Below are 15062 nucleotides of genomic sequence, written 5' to 3' on the forward strand. Positions count from 1 at the left end.
AAACTAACACTGCACATCACTCTGAACACACCATCCCCACTGTCAAACATGGTGGTGGCAGCATCATGCTCTGGGGGTGCTTCTCTTCAGCAGGGACAGGGAAGCTGGTCAGAGTTGATGGGAAGATGGATGGAGCCAAATACAGGGCAATCTTGGAAGAAAACCTCTTGGAGTCTGCAAAAGACTTGAGACTGGGGCGGAGGTTCACCTTCCAGCAGGACGACAACCCTAAACATAAAGCCAGGGCAACAATGGAGTGGTTTAAAACAAAACACATCCATGTGTTAGAATGGCCCAGTCAAAGTCCAGATCTAAATCCAATCGAGAATCTGTGGCAAGATCTGAAAACTGCTGTTCACAAACGCTGTCCATCTAATCTGACTGAGCTGGAGCTGTTTTGCAAAGAAGAATGGGAAAAGATTTCAGTCTCTAGATGTGCAAAGCTGGTAGAGACATTCCCTAAAAGACTGGCAGCTGTAATTGCAGCAAAAGGTGGTTCTACAAAGTATTGACTCAGGGGGCTGAGTAATTACGCACACCCCACTTTGCAGTTATTTATTTGTAAAAAATATTTGGAATCATGTATGATTTTCGTTCCACTTCTCACGTGTACACCACTTTGTGTTGGTCTGTCACGTGGAATTCCAATAAAACTGATTCATGTTTGTGGCTGTAATGTGACAAAATGTGGAAAAGTTCAAGGGGGCCGAATACTTTTGCAAGCCACTGCCTTCCTTATTCAATATAAGAGAAAAGAGGACGTTTGAACGGAGTAATATGTACTATAGTATAACTAAAAAGTTGGATCTTTTTTCATTATTAAATACTAAGTGGGACAGCTGGACTATTTAAAGGACTAGTTCACATAAATAAATTAAAGTTGGCTATATTCCTAAAAATCCGCTGCAGTTGACGCCGATCCCATAAACTCCCGCTGATAGACAGCATAGTAGTTTGGAAGATTATTAACATTAGATGACATGAACGTAACAATGTGTATGTAGCTGAATATGTCCAACAAAAGCCCAAGAGAGGAACAAGTTGTGCTCTTGTGATTTGTTTGGTTAGTTATTCAGTTGCAAACCAGTGAGCTTTTAACTTCAACAGGCCTTTAGTGCAGACAAAGGAGCAGTTGACTGTCAGGTGTCAAGTGTCTGGCAAATTCACTGCAACAGAATGACAATCATATGAAAAAGATGGTAAAATAGACAAGATTATAGGCTAATCAGAATAAATTGCTCTGCTTGCATCCCTATGTTTGAAATAAATTTGCTCTAGTGGGTGTACTTATGCCTCAGCAATAATAAATGGCATTGCTCTTTTGAGTTTTGATAGAAAGAGGCAGTCGTAACATTTTTAACACATACGTTATCCAGCAAGTTCCTTTAATTTATACAGCACTCATGTCTCATTTGAATGCAGTCAAACCATATCACTGTTATTTCAGTCTAAACTGAGAGTTGCCCGATTGTTGCCAAAGAGGAGTATAAACTTTGACACGTGCAAGTCGAGTGCAGGTGTGGTTCGAGAGGTCTGCTGCATAAAGACATTTTTCCACATCTTTTTAGGGACGGCAAAACATGTCTGAACGAGTTAGTCCGCTAATGCTGAGCCTTAATTAAATATAATAGTCTTATTTAAGATCAAATTAACATTCTTTAACTTATCTCAGTTACCATGGCAATGACAAAAAAAGAGGGCGTAAAGGACTTGTTTATATTTATTTTTCAAAAGGTACTTTGGCAGCTTTCACTAGTTTGCCTTGTGCCTGCCAGCCTAAAATCACCAGAAGGTGTAAATTGCCAAATACTGCTACAAACAAAATATTTTGTAGTTTTTACAATCCTGCATAATATTTCACTCCAGCACATGAATAGATGTGACCTTGGGTTTTAGCTTTTTCATTAGTAGCAAAATTATGCATTCTGATATTTCCGTATAGCTATTAAAATACATTGAGCAGACGCCCTCTGTATTACTCCTGTCCGTGTGATGAATTGGCCTACTTCTCGGCGTCAGAATACAAATAACATATTTATGTGTTTTGTGGCCATATTGGTTTTTGGAAGTTTGAAAAAGCATACCATATTCAGAGTGTGGTGTAGATAATGTTTGGTGTTTGTTGCATTCTGTATTAACTACGTGCGTCTCTCTCACCTCTTTCTAGGATCTGCTAGTCGTCGTTGTATGCTGGACAATAATGGAGTTGCTTTCTGGGGTCCTCCGAGCTTCGCCAGATGCGTCTCACTTGAATATAGATATTTACATTTATCTGTAAGTAATGTCAAATGATTACAATAAAACAAACAATTGATAAAAAAATAATTATGATGGACAAGAGAAAAAAAAGCTAAAAAGATGTACCAATTTAAGCCAGTTACAGTGCATCCGGAAAGTATTCAAAGCACTTTGTCATGTTACAGCCTTATTCCAGACTGGATTACATTCATTTTTTCACTTCAAAATTCTGCACAATTCCCCATAATGACAAAATGAAAAAATTCTGCTTGAATTTTTTTGGAAATTCACTAAAACAAAAGTAGCAAAAGTTCAGAAGTATTCACAGACTTTTCCTTACACTCGAAACTGAGTATCCTGTTTCCACTGATCGTCTGTTAAATGTTTCTGCAACTTGACTGGAGTCCATCTGTGGTAAATTCAGTTGATTGGACATGATTTGAAAAGGCCCACACGTGTCTGTATAACGTCCCATAGTTGACAGTGCATGTCAGTGCATGCTCTGGTCTGATAAACAAAGATTGAAAGCGTCACATCTGGAGAAAACCAGGCACTGCTCATCACCACGTCAATAACATCCCTACAGTGAAGCATGATGGTGGTGGCATGCTGTGGGGATGTTTTTCAGCACCAGGAACAGAAAGGGTAAATGGACTGGTCCTTATATAGCGCTTTTCTTCTCTTCTGAGCACTCAAAGCGCTTTATACAACTTTGTGCATTCACCCATTCGCACAAGCACATTTTTCCTAGGTGCTTTTTAACTGACATTCATACACATTCATACTCCGATGGATGCATGGGAGAGCAATTTGGGGTTAGTATCTTGCCCAAGGATATTTGGCATGCAGACTAGGGGAAGCCAGGAATCGAACCACCAGCAGCAGTAGATGACTGATCAGTAGATGACTGCTCTACCGCCTGAGCTACAGCCACCCATGGAGGTGGCTGTAGCTCAGGAGGGTAGAGGGAAAGCAATCTACAGAGACGTTCAAGAGCACTCTGGACCTCAGATTTGAACGAAGGTTCAAGTTCCAACAGGACAGCACACAGCTAAGATAACAGCCTGGACTTGAACCCAACTGAACATCTCTGAAGATGTGTACCGATGCTCCCCATCCAACCTGATGGAACTTGAGAGGTTCTGCAATGAATGGTGTGCCAGGCTTGTAGCACCATACTCTAAAAGACTTAAAGCTGTAATTATTAAGTATTGGGAAAAGTGTACGAATACTTATGTTATATTTTAGTTTGTTATTTCTAATAAATTTGCAAGAATTTCAAGCAAACCTTTTTTCACTTTGGCATTATGGGGTATTGTGTGTAGAATTTTAAGGGACAAAATGAATTTAATGCAATAATGCTGTAATATGACAAAATGTGGAACAAGTGAAGCGCTGTGAATACTTTCCAGATGCACTCGAGTTGCTTCATCTGCTTAGTGAAACATGTTTTTCAAGTTCTTCTCTATCTGTTCTTCTCTTTTGTTTTTGTTTTTATCTCTAATGTACCTCTCTTTAACTACCCTAAAAAAAAGTTTTCTCAAAATTGCAGAGTGTTTTTACCCAAGACTCGCTGCTATCTCTAATTAGCTTTTCCAGAGCTTTGTGCTCACACTTATCAATTAATGAAGAGAGCTAATGAATGTGTTCATCAGCGAAACTGTTTTCCTGCTCCGTGAACTTCAACCTTTTCCATCTCCTCGATGATGGCGGAAGGAGATGGGGGTCAGGGATCGTGCATGACAGAGCTGATTGCACTGTTAGCTTCTGTTCCAACCTTTCATTAATACCAGGAGTCAGTAATTAATTTTCTGTGATTGCTGTGATGTTCTGTTCCCCCAGCTTCTTTCTCTTCCTCCCTCACTCTCTTTCTCTTTGCCTCACACGCACAGACTATCTTTTTGTATCTCTTTCTCTGAAGTGATGAGATCCAGTTTCTGTCTGAAAGTGCTGCAAGGCTTCGATTTGCTTGCCTATTTTAAGCACAAGCAAACACACACACACACACACATACACAAAAAAGAAAAAAATCCAACCATGTACATATATACTCCCGTCTTGAAATATCCCCGTCGGCTCATATCCAAAACATTCCTGTGATTTCTTTGTCAAAAACACAATCTCGGGTGTGCTATTTCTGTTTTTCTGCTACGTAGTTTGAGTAACACCATGCGCAACAGCAAAGGGTTTACCTGTAATCATGAGACAGGATAAAACACTTCTAAAAATCTCCTTTTTTTAATGCATTTTAGTTACGAGAGCATCTCGCGAAGGGTCAGAGGACCCTGGCTGGGGAGGGCATGTCTCAGATCGTACGGAGTCTCCTGGAGCTCTTGCAGAGAAGGAGCTACTACAGTGGCGACCTTCTCTTTTCCACGGAGATCCTGCGAAATGTGACGGACACCTTCAAAAGAGCAACCTACATCCCAGCTCCCGACGACGTGCAGGTAGGAAAAACGTCTCGGCATTCGCCCGGAGCCTTCTAAAGTCACCAACCATGACATAAATACATAAATAAATAAATAAATCTCACACAAACACACACACACAGTCACTTACAACAAAAATTTATTCCATCCGCAGCTTCACTTTCTACTGCACAGGGTGTGCATAACAATTAACTACAGCTGCACAGTTGCTATGGCCTCACAGGGCGGATTTTTTTTTTAGCAGCATTTTTCTTTTTCCAGTGCCTGTAAGCGAGCAAAATGTTCCCGTCTCAGTCGATCATTTCACAGACGTTATTATTTATGACTTACAATATGCCTGTGTACAGCAAATGAATGAACCAGACATGATTGAGAATAAGAGGCAGTATTGCTGCAGTGCTAACCACAGCAAGGTTATCAGTAGTTATTTGATATCCAGGAAATAACTGCCTGATGGTCTGGCTTCAGCAACTGAGCACATCCTTTTTTATTTCTTTTTATCTAGAAATTCTTCCAGATTGTCAGCCACATGTTGGACATTGAAAATTTAGAAAAATGGGAGGACGCTCACCAGGTAAGGCTCTGCATTTATGTGAATGTCTGGTACTTTATGTCCTCGTGTGCGCTTCTGTGCACCTCCTTATCATCACAACTGACTGTCTGCATCACCAAGTGTCATAAATAGATCTTTTTGTAAATGTTTATGTGTGGTGATGGAAAATGGGTTTGATTCTACCTATTATTAATGTTTCTTTGAGTTTTAAAAATGCACAATATCCTGTGCGTCTTTGTGCAAGCTTTGTATGGGACCCAATGTGGTACCCCTGCAGCGAATTGTGTTTGCGTGCCATCTGGATATAATAATTTTAAGAAAAAAAGCCAAATATAATATTATAAACCATGTGATTAGGATTTACAGCCCAGGAACACATTCGGTAGTTGAGGTAATGCAGTGAGTAAAAAGGTATCAGTGGTTGAGACGTGTCTCATAGAAGATGGTTGGCTGTGGGTTATAATTGCACTTATGACATCCTTCCGTTCATCTTTCTATCATCGTGCTGTCCACAGATCGCTCCCGGTGCTGCTTTGCTGATGAGGATATTGGAAGATTTCATTCACCTCATTGGAGAGGCCCAGAAGCCTTTTCAGAGTTTTCTAGTGGTTACCAACAACCTCAGTAAGGCCCACTCATTGCTGTCAGATCACACAGCTTCACAGGAGCAGATGAAAGATTTTTTGTACACAAACATCCGGACGACTTACAGTACTGTGCAAAAGTCTTGAGCGGCTTGACATATATAGTTGATGAATCAACCAGAGGTCCAGATGTATCTCTCAGGTCCTGTGTCAGGTCTTTGTTGGATTTTCTTTTCTTATTTTTGAAGGACATGACTTTCAGATACTGGTAATTTTTTCTGTAGATAGTTTTTACCCCTGATTTTGACATTCATACCATAGGTGCATCTACTAAAACTCTCAGGTGAGTTTGGATCCCAGTGACCTCAAGGTGAATTTCAGACGTTAACTTTTCTGACAATCACCTATGATTGTTAGAAAAGTTTCCAAACGTTTCTAAAAATTCCAATAATTCAGAATTTAACTACATATGACCAGCACATCAACTTTCAAAGATATTTATATATATTTTGTGAAATTGCTTTTATAGTTTTTTAGATTTATACTAGAGGAGCATCTACTGGGAAGCTGAGGGGTAGCATTGGTGGCTGCCAGTATTTTTAGGCCAGTCGGTTCTTCTTTTGTAGTCCACTTACCCAGTTAGGACACTTGGCACTTCATCCTGAGAAATGGCAAGCATTTGGTAGATAGGTATTTGGGAATCACCTTGCTGGTTGTAAAAGTACTATTTTATTAAAGTCAAACTGTATTATTGCTGCCATTTTTCATAGATTCGGCTACAGAAATTGGAACAAATGATGAGCTGCTAGTAGCAAAGTGCCTAAAGAATTTAAAATGGGTTCTCTTTTATGTGTAGACACAACTCTGGTTCATTTCTTGAGTTAGATACTCTTTTTATTTTTGAATGATGGTCAGTGTTAAGTGGTTTAACAGACAAAAAATAAGTGTTCCTCTATATATGCTCAGGTAAAAGGACCGAGCTGAAAATGAGTATTTCAAGAAATTCTTGCTCTGTAGAAGCAAAATGGCTCAAGACATCTGCACAGTAATGTATTTCATCATAGTTAGAATTCAGTTGGGAGGGTTTCATTTGTACTATGCATGATCGATGATTTAAATTTTTTTGTATCCAAGTATTGATTTCAATCTGTAAACACATGACCAGCACGTCGATTTTTAACAGTGTATTTTTTTGTGAAGTTTTCTTTATTGTTTTTGTCTGATTTTTGTCTTTTAACCAGCACTCTTTGTTTATTTTCCCAGTGTCATGCCTAAGTGAGTTTTCATGTGGGTTTTGTTTTCATTTGTCGTTTGTCCAGTGGTAACCATTCAGAGAGAACCAGTGTCAGCAGTTTCCAGCGATATCAACTTCCCCATGAAGGGCCGGAGGGGCATGAAGGACTGGGCCCGAACAGCGGAAGATAAGCTCTACATCCCGAAAGAGGTTTTCACCATCCCACCTGAAGGTAAGAAAAAAAGGAAATGTGGTTTGTCTACTGACCAGGGTTGATCTAATCTTTTAGGTTGCCAGTTTCAGCTCATAAACACAAGATCATATGTATTTCTTTGTTTGGCTTTTTTCTATAAAAAAGATGGGAAACACAAGGTTAGGAAGGCTTTCATAGTCTATTCTTAACTATAAAGTACATACGTTGTAGTTGTAATTCTTGCTCACTCTCTTAAATCTTTGATACATGAAAAGAACCAACTCATGGTTTCATAATCTAAGGTCAGATCAGCTTGGCAAGTAGAGGTTCCCCCGTGTGAATTCTCATACTCAGAGATGTTTCTCACTGAAGCAGAAGGTTTCTCAGGGGCGTTAAAGGGTAGTGCTAAGAAGGATTTGGACTGTAAAGAGGCCCCAGAGGGCTTCTCAAGAAGATGCCAGTCTTTCATCTGTGAAGAAGTGTGTTGCTTCCCCCTGAGAGCATTGAGTCTCATACAATTTTCAAAATCCATTCACTTTGAGCAGCGCAAGAATGTTGACTGCGTTTAGTCGAGGCTACATTTTTTTTTCGTGCAGTTTCAAGCAAACACAAATGGCGAGAGTTAAAAAAGGAGGAGAAACTACATAGATGATCCCAGAATGGGATGCAAGATAAATTTGTAAAGGAGAAAGAAAAATGATGTTAAATAGTAATGGTTTGAAGTAGAAATGAGAAATACAGAGGCAGATGCTATCCTCTACGAACAAAGGCAAAGGTCGCTTCCCACAGGAAATTACACTGGCAGACTTTCAGTCAGGCATCCCCGTCCCCTACCTAAATTAAAGTTCAGAGAGACTGCAGGCCAAGAGAGCAGAGCTTCCTCTGACCTCTGACTTGCACTGATGGCACAAACTCCCTTTGATTGGCGCTCAAGATATCCTGTATACTAACCTCAGGGCACGTCACCTCTGATGCTTTATTGTGCACCATGTATTGTGCTAATTCTAAACCACCTAGCATCCAGCCTTCTACAAGCCTATTAAGCGCATTTTTATGGAACAGTGAATTCAGATATCTCAACGGTTGAACAGCAGGTTTTAAGCTGGATCGGTTTAACGCCATTGCTTTTCAAAGTTTCCGCCTTGCTTGCTCTCTCCATGTTGTGTTTTTCGAACTTACTTTCCTTACTTTATGCCCTTTTTCCTCCAATCCTGTTCTTCTTTCTTGTCCATTATCCTTATTGTTTGTCGTGTTGAATGTTTTGTCTCTTGCAGGGCTTATTGTGCCATAAAAGTGACCAGCTGCATTACAGTTACGCTGTGATATTCAGGACATGCAATTGGCATTTTAGCATACACTATTTGGTAAATTGTTTCATCCAAACCGCATATAGCTTTATGAGTTAGGACATTATTAGTACTCTTTGCCCTGTGGGAACTCTGCCACTTCCCATTGGCAGTTCATGAGTTGAGGTCCTCAGTTGATTGCTATCGGTTTGTTTGGTTCATTTACCCTGTAATGAGAGCCTATCTCAGATGGACAGCTTAAACATGCTCATAAAGCCCTATTGGCACCGTTGTGTCTGTAAGTGCGCACGCCAGCGCACGCACGCAGAGCCAATAGATAGGTTCATGAATCGCTTCAGTGGGCAGAGGCTGGGACTGTTCTTCACTGATTTTCGAGGTGACAAACTTCCACTCTCCGTCTCTCTCTCTCCACTGTCTCTTATTCTCTTGCCATCGTACGAACAGGCAGCGCACTCTGTCTCGCAGCCATGTACACACATCGATCCAAACATACAAGTCAGCAATGGCTTCATATTTCAAATACACCATTGGTGGTTCATACTCATGGTTATGAGTTGTTAACTTTTAACTCAACAGCCGCCTCCTTTGCTGTTTTGCTTCTCATGATTCTCCCTTTCAGTGTGTGAGATGGAGCTGGAAATTCGGTGATTCATTGAGCATCAATTGGGGCTGACGCCTGAGTTGTTAACCTGAGTTGACATCTTCAGAAACACACTTCCACACTCTCTTAAAGACTGTGATATGTTAGGAAATGTTTAGTTTATTTTAAAAAGTATACCTGTATTTCTCATAAATGCAGGCATCTTTACTCTTTACTGCGAACTGTACTCGCACCACCTCTTTTGTAGATATAATAACAAGTGGTCACACACACGAATTATATCGGTGTGTGTGGTTTGAATTAAAGCAAATACTTGCCTGTAACTGCCATTGCGCTAACTGGATTAGGGATTTACAGGCATGCTCAATGAACTCATTGCTGTAGCGAGTGGTCCCATGGATTATTATGAACACAAGTCATACTTTAAACATCTAGATTAGAGTAAAAAGACAAGGGGCTAAATCACAAACACAGACAGAGAGGTCAGGACTGTTCATAGAGACGGTGGTCTCATAGGAAACTGGTGGTCTTTTTGCGGTCTTTTTCCTTAGTTGACAGAAACTTGGAGTGGGAATTAGTAATTATACACTTGGGAACACAGTTGAATAGATGATTCCAGTGTTCAATCTGCAGGAAATTATTTTGCAGACTTGTAAAAATTTGCATCCAGAGAACATGTCATTGTTCCAGCTGAAAATTGACAGGAATGGTGGCTTGGCAAGAAAAAGTAGTTAAAAGATGTAAAAAGGTATGAAAGGTGCTATAATTTGTGATGCCAACAAATAATAAACACTAGCTCTGCTCATTTTCCTTGGCCAACTGTTTGCCAGAATTAGAGTGGTAACCATTCTAGGCAGCTGCTTCCTGTGGGTATTTTTGGGACTTTGAACCAAGGTAGCTCATCACTGCATTGCACAATTGCCAGAAAAGCCTTTTTCCACAAAGGTTCAGTGTGGTTCTTTCTGGAAATACTTTATCCAGGCAGTGTCCTTATTACCTAAACCATACACAGTTTCCAGTAGGCAGAAAACATGCCACCTATAATTAAAAGCTGGAAATACACCAGATCAGTGCAAATCAGTGCCATGGGAATTCATGCAGACTTATTAGTAGTGAGCTGCTGAGGCAAAGACCATCAGCTGCATTGGATATTCACAATCGCATATACACGTGTCTTGAAAAGTTGGGTCAGTTTAGAAGTTTCCAAAATTTAAAGCAATTGAGCAACTTAGAAGTTAAATAGAAGGCAGTTAGTGGTAATATTGGCATCACTGAACCAAAGTAGCCTGAGCCTGATCAATATGTTTATTTAAGCAGGAGACCACACTTGTTGTGGTGTGCAAAACAGAAAAGTACTGAAAATTAAGGAAGAAAGAAAAAAACAACTGACAAGGAGCTTTCTGTCTTCGATTAAATTGCTAAGTTATGGCTTAGAATCAACTGCAAGAATATATTTTCCTGATAAATGACATATTAAAGTTCACAGCTGGTGACTGGTGGTTTGCCATTTTCCTGGATTACAGCTGACCACCAATCATTTAGATGTTTAGCAAGGGCAGAGTGACAAAAAGACTGTTCATGGGAAATTAGAGTTTTGTGATTGAGTGCTTTTGTGGTATTAATCATCCTCAAGCGTAGGAGTGCCACCCCCTCACATAGATTTACCATTTACCCATAATACATTGACTTTCTCATTTGCATGCCTTGGCAGACACTGTCCAATTAGGATCCATCAAACTTGCAGGCTTTCTCATGCTGACTTTGATCTGTTTTTTTTTGCCTCCTCGCAAGTCTCACAATTGCGTTTTTTTCCACAGTTGAGATCTTTTTGTCTCTTCCTCTTTCTCTTCTCGTCTGTCTTTGCATAGCTATCTCTCTTCCCAAGTATTACCTCTTAGGCAGCAGGCAGACAGATTTTGGATGAGTCACCCAGTGTGTCTGATACCATCAGCCCTCTCTGTCCCCCCCCCCCCCCACACACACACACACACTCTCTCTCTGCTGATGCCTCTCCGTTGCTTCTCTCAGCCTAAAAGGGCAAAGGAGGGAGTGGCATCTCTCAGCATGAACTCTTTCCCTCATACTTTCCCCCTTCTGCTTCCTTCTGCCTCCTCTCACTTGAGACAAAGTGACATTTACAGAGGGACACTACATCTCCTTGGGAGCTCCTGCTCTTTTTGGCAAAAGAACACTCAATAGAGCGATGGAAGGCAAGGGGGTGTAAAAGAGGACTATTGAAAAGAGTGAAAAAAGTTGAAAAGTGCATGGGAGAATAGCAACAACAACAGAGATGGATAAGAGGGGTGTGTGCTGAGGTGGAGGAGAAGAGGAAGAAAGGGGATTTGGAACTAACATGAAGCGAGAGGGACAAGGACAGTGTCTGAAGTTGTCTGACACACTGACTTTTCTTTACTCATGTTTCGTGCATGTTGGTAAAAGGCTTGCTTTTAGGAATGAGGTTTTGATACTTCAGCAGTTCTAGATACACAGTAATGCTGAGCTACTATAACTACTCAAAGGAAACAAAGTGACACAGTGTCTCCACCCACACAAAGTGTGAAACCAGCGTCTTGCACCTGACTTACGTTTTCAGCTGAGAAGCATAATTACTCTGGATATGGAATGTGTAGCTGCCAGAAACTTTGGGAAGGTGCTGCAATATTCTCACGTTTCTTATTTTGATGTAGCCACCAGAGCATGTTAGTGTCATTTAAGGAGTACATTTAAATTAGGCTGAAATGTTGATGGTTGATGAGAAAGGTAAATCTAATTATTTAGTTGACCAGTGCAACTTAGCTCAAACTTAATTTATGTTAAATAGTAAAACTACAGACTTTATGGAAAATCATCAGGCTTATCCTTAAAGAAAAGAGGGTTATTAGTTTTAAGCTATCCTGTCCACATCCTTCATTTCTCCACGATCTTCTATTGTCTATTATCAATGCACCAGAGGTGCTGCACTGTTAAATCAATCACATTATACATACTACTACTCACCGGTTACGTGGAAGGGCAAACACAGACCTGTCTGAAGGAGTTTATGAATGAAACAGATGAATAATGAATGCAATCCAGGTTTTGATGAAATGTCAGGAGATCAAGTTATGTTTGTTTCTTACAGCTGCATGCATATAGGTCATGCATATTTAAACAGTGGTAAACATTAGGAGCATTCATAGCGACTAATTTTCTGGGCGTTTAAACAAGAGAACAAACCTGCAGCAGCCTAGTGTAAAAGAAAACATTTCAAACTGCGCACACTTTAAATGCGCAATGTTAAATATTAGCCAAGCATATATTATATCTGTATTTTAGGAGATACATGAAACTGTTAATTACGTTCTTGATTAATTCAAGCGTGTTTTAAATGTTGCTGAAATTTGCAACACTGCGTTGTATGACATTGCAAATTCATAGGTTTTTTTTATTATATTTTGCATAGTTATCTAACCTTAGCAGTGCTAGTAGCAGTAGCATTGGTTTCTTCCTTGGTAGACTCAATACCCCAGTGCAGAATATGGTTACACATGACTTCAGTTACTGATTTATATTTCAGTTTATCCCAACAAAGCCAACATACGGCCATTTTTAAAATTAGTTTTTACATCAAAGTACTGTAGAAGCTGGTTAGCTCTACAGGTTAGAACTGCTCTCTTTACTTTCCCTGTCACTAGTCTACAACTTCTATTCTCAGAAATCGCGGGAGAGTGGCCAGTGGTGTCCTAACAACTTTGGCCTGTACATACTGTTACTTGTATTTCTGACACTGATTAGCAAGGGCAGCAATAAATCATACAGAGCATTTATGCACCACAGCCCAAAGTTGCGTCTTGAACTTGTCACAAGTGTCATGTCATTTTCATTGTGCTCCTAGCATCAGTGTATAGCCATTGATGAGTTTTAGCAGATTCTAGTCTAGAGCTGTTTGACTTTTTTTGGGGGGGGGTTGAAATAAAATGTTAGATATGAAATATTTTCCATTTGCCTCAAGCTGTTTTTGTTGTTGTGAAAATTTCATTGCATTGTAGTTTTCAGCAACAAGAGCCTTTGAACAAGATAACAAGGGGGATATGGGATAAACCGGCCGATGGGCTGAAAGATTTGGAGTTTATTTTGAAGGTATTAAAACGTACTGATTTTCCTTTCTTTCAGAGCAAGAAGCCGAAACAGAATCTACAATGTACTATGTCATTGGAGCCATCTTGTACAGGACACTTGGCATCATTTTACCTCCAGCGACGTGAGTACTTAATTATTCTTTATTGTTATTGAGGATTTAAAACCACATTTCATTCTTATCTTTTCGCTGTCCTTTCTTTTACCTTTCTGTAACTCATTTTTTTCTTGCGCTTTGTCTGACTTTTTAATCTCTCTCGTGGTCTCTTCATTCTTACAACAGTCTCTCTTTATTTCTGTGCATTTTCTATTTTTTCCTTCCCTTCTTTTGAACTTCCAGTTCTCCATATGTCTTTTCTTCCCTTTTACAACTCTGCTGCTTCTCTTGTGTCCTTGCGCCTGCTTACCACACTTATCAAAAAGCACACTTCCCTAGATGTTTCCCCCTTCCTTTGAGTTGTCAGTATATTTTTGGAAGTGTACACTGAGCTTGGATTGGGTGTGGGCCTAATGGGTCCCAAAACTTGCATAGAACATGCAGTAATAAAAGTTAGAAGAAATCAGGAGGTTGTGAAAAAGGCCATTGTGATATGGTGTTTGTGCTGGCCCCGGGCCCTTTTATTCAGGTCACTGCTCTTGGTTGTGGATTAGCTGGATCTGTTAAAACCCTTTTCACTCTGTAGCCATGCTGAATGTTAATGGGTGCAGTATTCTGTTTTTAGTCAGGTGCTCTCTTTCTTCTCTCTTTTAGATTTCCTCACCTCCTACTAGTTTGCTTTTGTTATTTGTTGGTATTTGTATGTATTATTTTTGGTCTTTCTCCAAAGTCATAGAGCCCATTCAGCTCCATCTTAAATGTACACCAACACTTGTCTAAAAAACAAAAAAGATAAAAAATAAAAAAACGAATGTCTTTACAGTCCGCCTGCAGTGATCAACTCCAAAATCCTGACCGTGACAATACGACCGGAACCACAACCCAGTGAGCCCATGGTGGTGGTGGAGCTGTCACCGCTATTAAATGTAAGTATATAAAAGGCTGTTTTCTTTTCTCTGGCAACTATTCAAGACCGCTAAGCTTCTGCTTCGGACCACTGAGAAAAAGTTAGATTGTCTTGTAAGCAGTTTTAAGGGATGCAAGAATGCATCACATCATGTTTTTTATTTTCATCATCTAAACTTTCCCAAATGAAAAAAAACCCCAAAACATTTAAAATAAATGAAGTAAATGAATTTTTTTCTAGTGCAAGGGTTTGAATTTTTCTGCTTGTAGTAAGTATTTTCCAAGAAAATAAATTTGTTTAAGGCTTTAAGCAACTCCTCTTCTCCCAGCCGACCCATGTTTTCTAAGTTCAGATGAAGCTCAAAGTGCTGCATGCTATAAAGCGCCATAGCGCTCGGTGAATTGCCTGAATAAACGCAGACCTTTTTGACTTCTCTGTATCGCGCTGTCTCCTGGTAGCTGTTCAGTTTATATTACATTGGAGTGCGTTATTATAACGACTCATGGGGTGTCTTCAGCGGAAAAGGACTAAGTGCTAGTTTAATGAGAGGCATGCTTCACGACCTCGATGTGATGTGGGTTTCTTTGGGCATTCTGCTGTGTAAAGGTGGACATAGTTTTGAAGATAATGTTAAATATTTAACAGCTCCCTCCTGGCAACACACACACACACAACCTCCTTCAGCTATCTTAGTGAGGACCTTCATTGACATAATGCTTTCCCTAGCCCCTTACTCTAACCCTAACCATTAAAAATGAATGCCTAACCCTAACCCTTACCCTAAACCTAACCATAACCTAATT

At 40.0% G+C, this 15062-nt stretch overlaps 1 protein-coding gene across 5 annotated transcripts in view; it reads left to right on the plus strand.

Annotated features, from left to right (window-relative positions):
* adgrb2 (adhesion G protein-coupled receptor B2) overlaps positions 1–15062 on the plus strand; it is a 249234-nt gene that overhangs the window by 141264 nt on the left and 92908 nt on the right. For all 5 annotated transcript variants that reach the window (XM_005728839.1, XM_005728843.1, XM_005728840.1 and 2 more), the window contains exons 9-15: positions 2168–2274; positions 4491–4685; positions 5173–5241; positions 5736–5844; positions 7124–7270; positions 13292–13379; positions 14176–14278. In XM_005728839.1, coding sequence (XP_005728896.1) covers positions 2168–2274; positions 4491–4685; positions 5173–5241; positions 5736–5844; positions 7124–7270; positions 13292–13379; positions 14176–14278 — 818 coding nt within the window. The remainder of the gene's footprint in view (positions 1–2167; positions 2275–4490; positions 4686–5172; positions 5242–5735; positions 5845–7123; positions 7271–13291; positions 13380–14175; positions 14279–15062) is intronic.

This window comes from Pundamilia nyererei, unplaced genomic scaffold (genome assembly GCF_000239375.1).
Source record: "Pundamilia nyererei isolate P.nyererei 1_Seehausen unplaced genomic scaffold, PunNye1.0 scaffold00030, whole genome shotgun sequence".
Lineage (NCBI taxonomy): Eukaryota > Metazoa > Chordata > Actinopteri > Cichliformes > Cichlidae > Pundamilia > Pundamilia nyererei.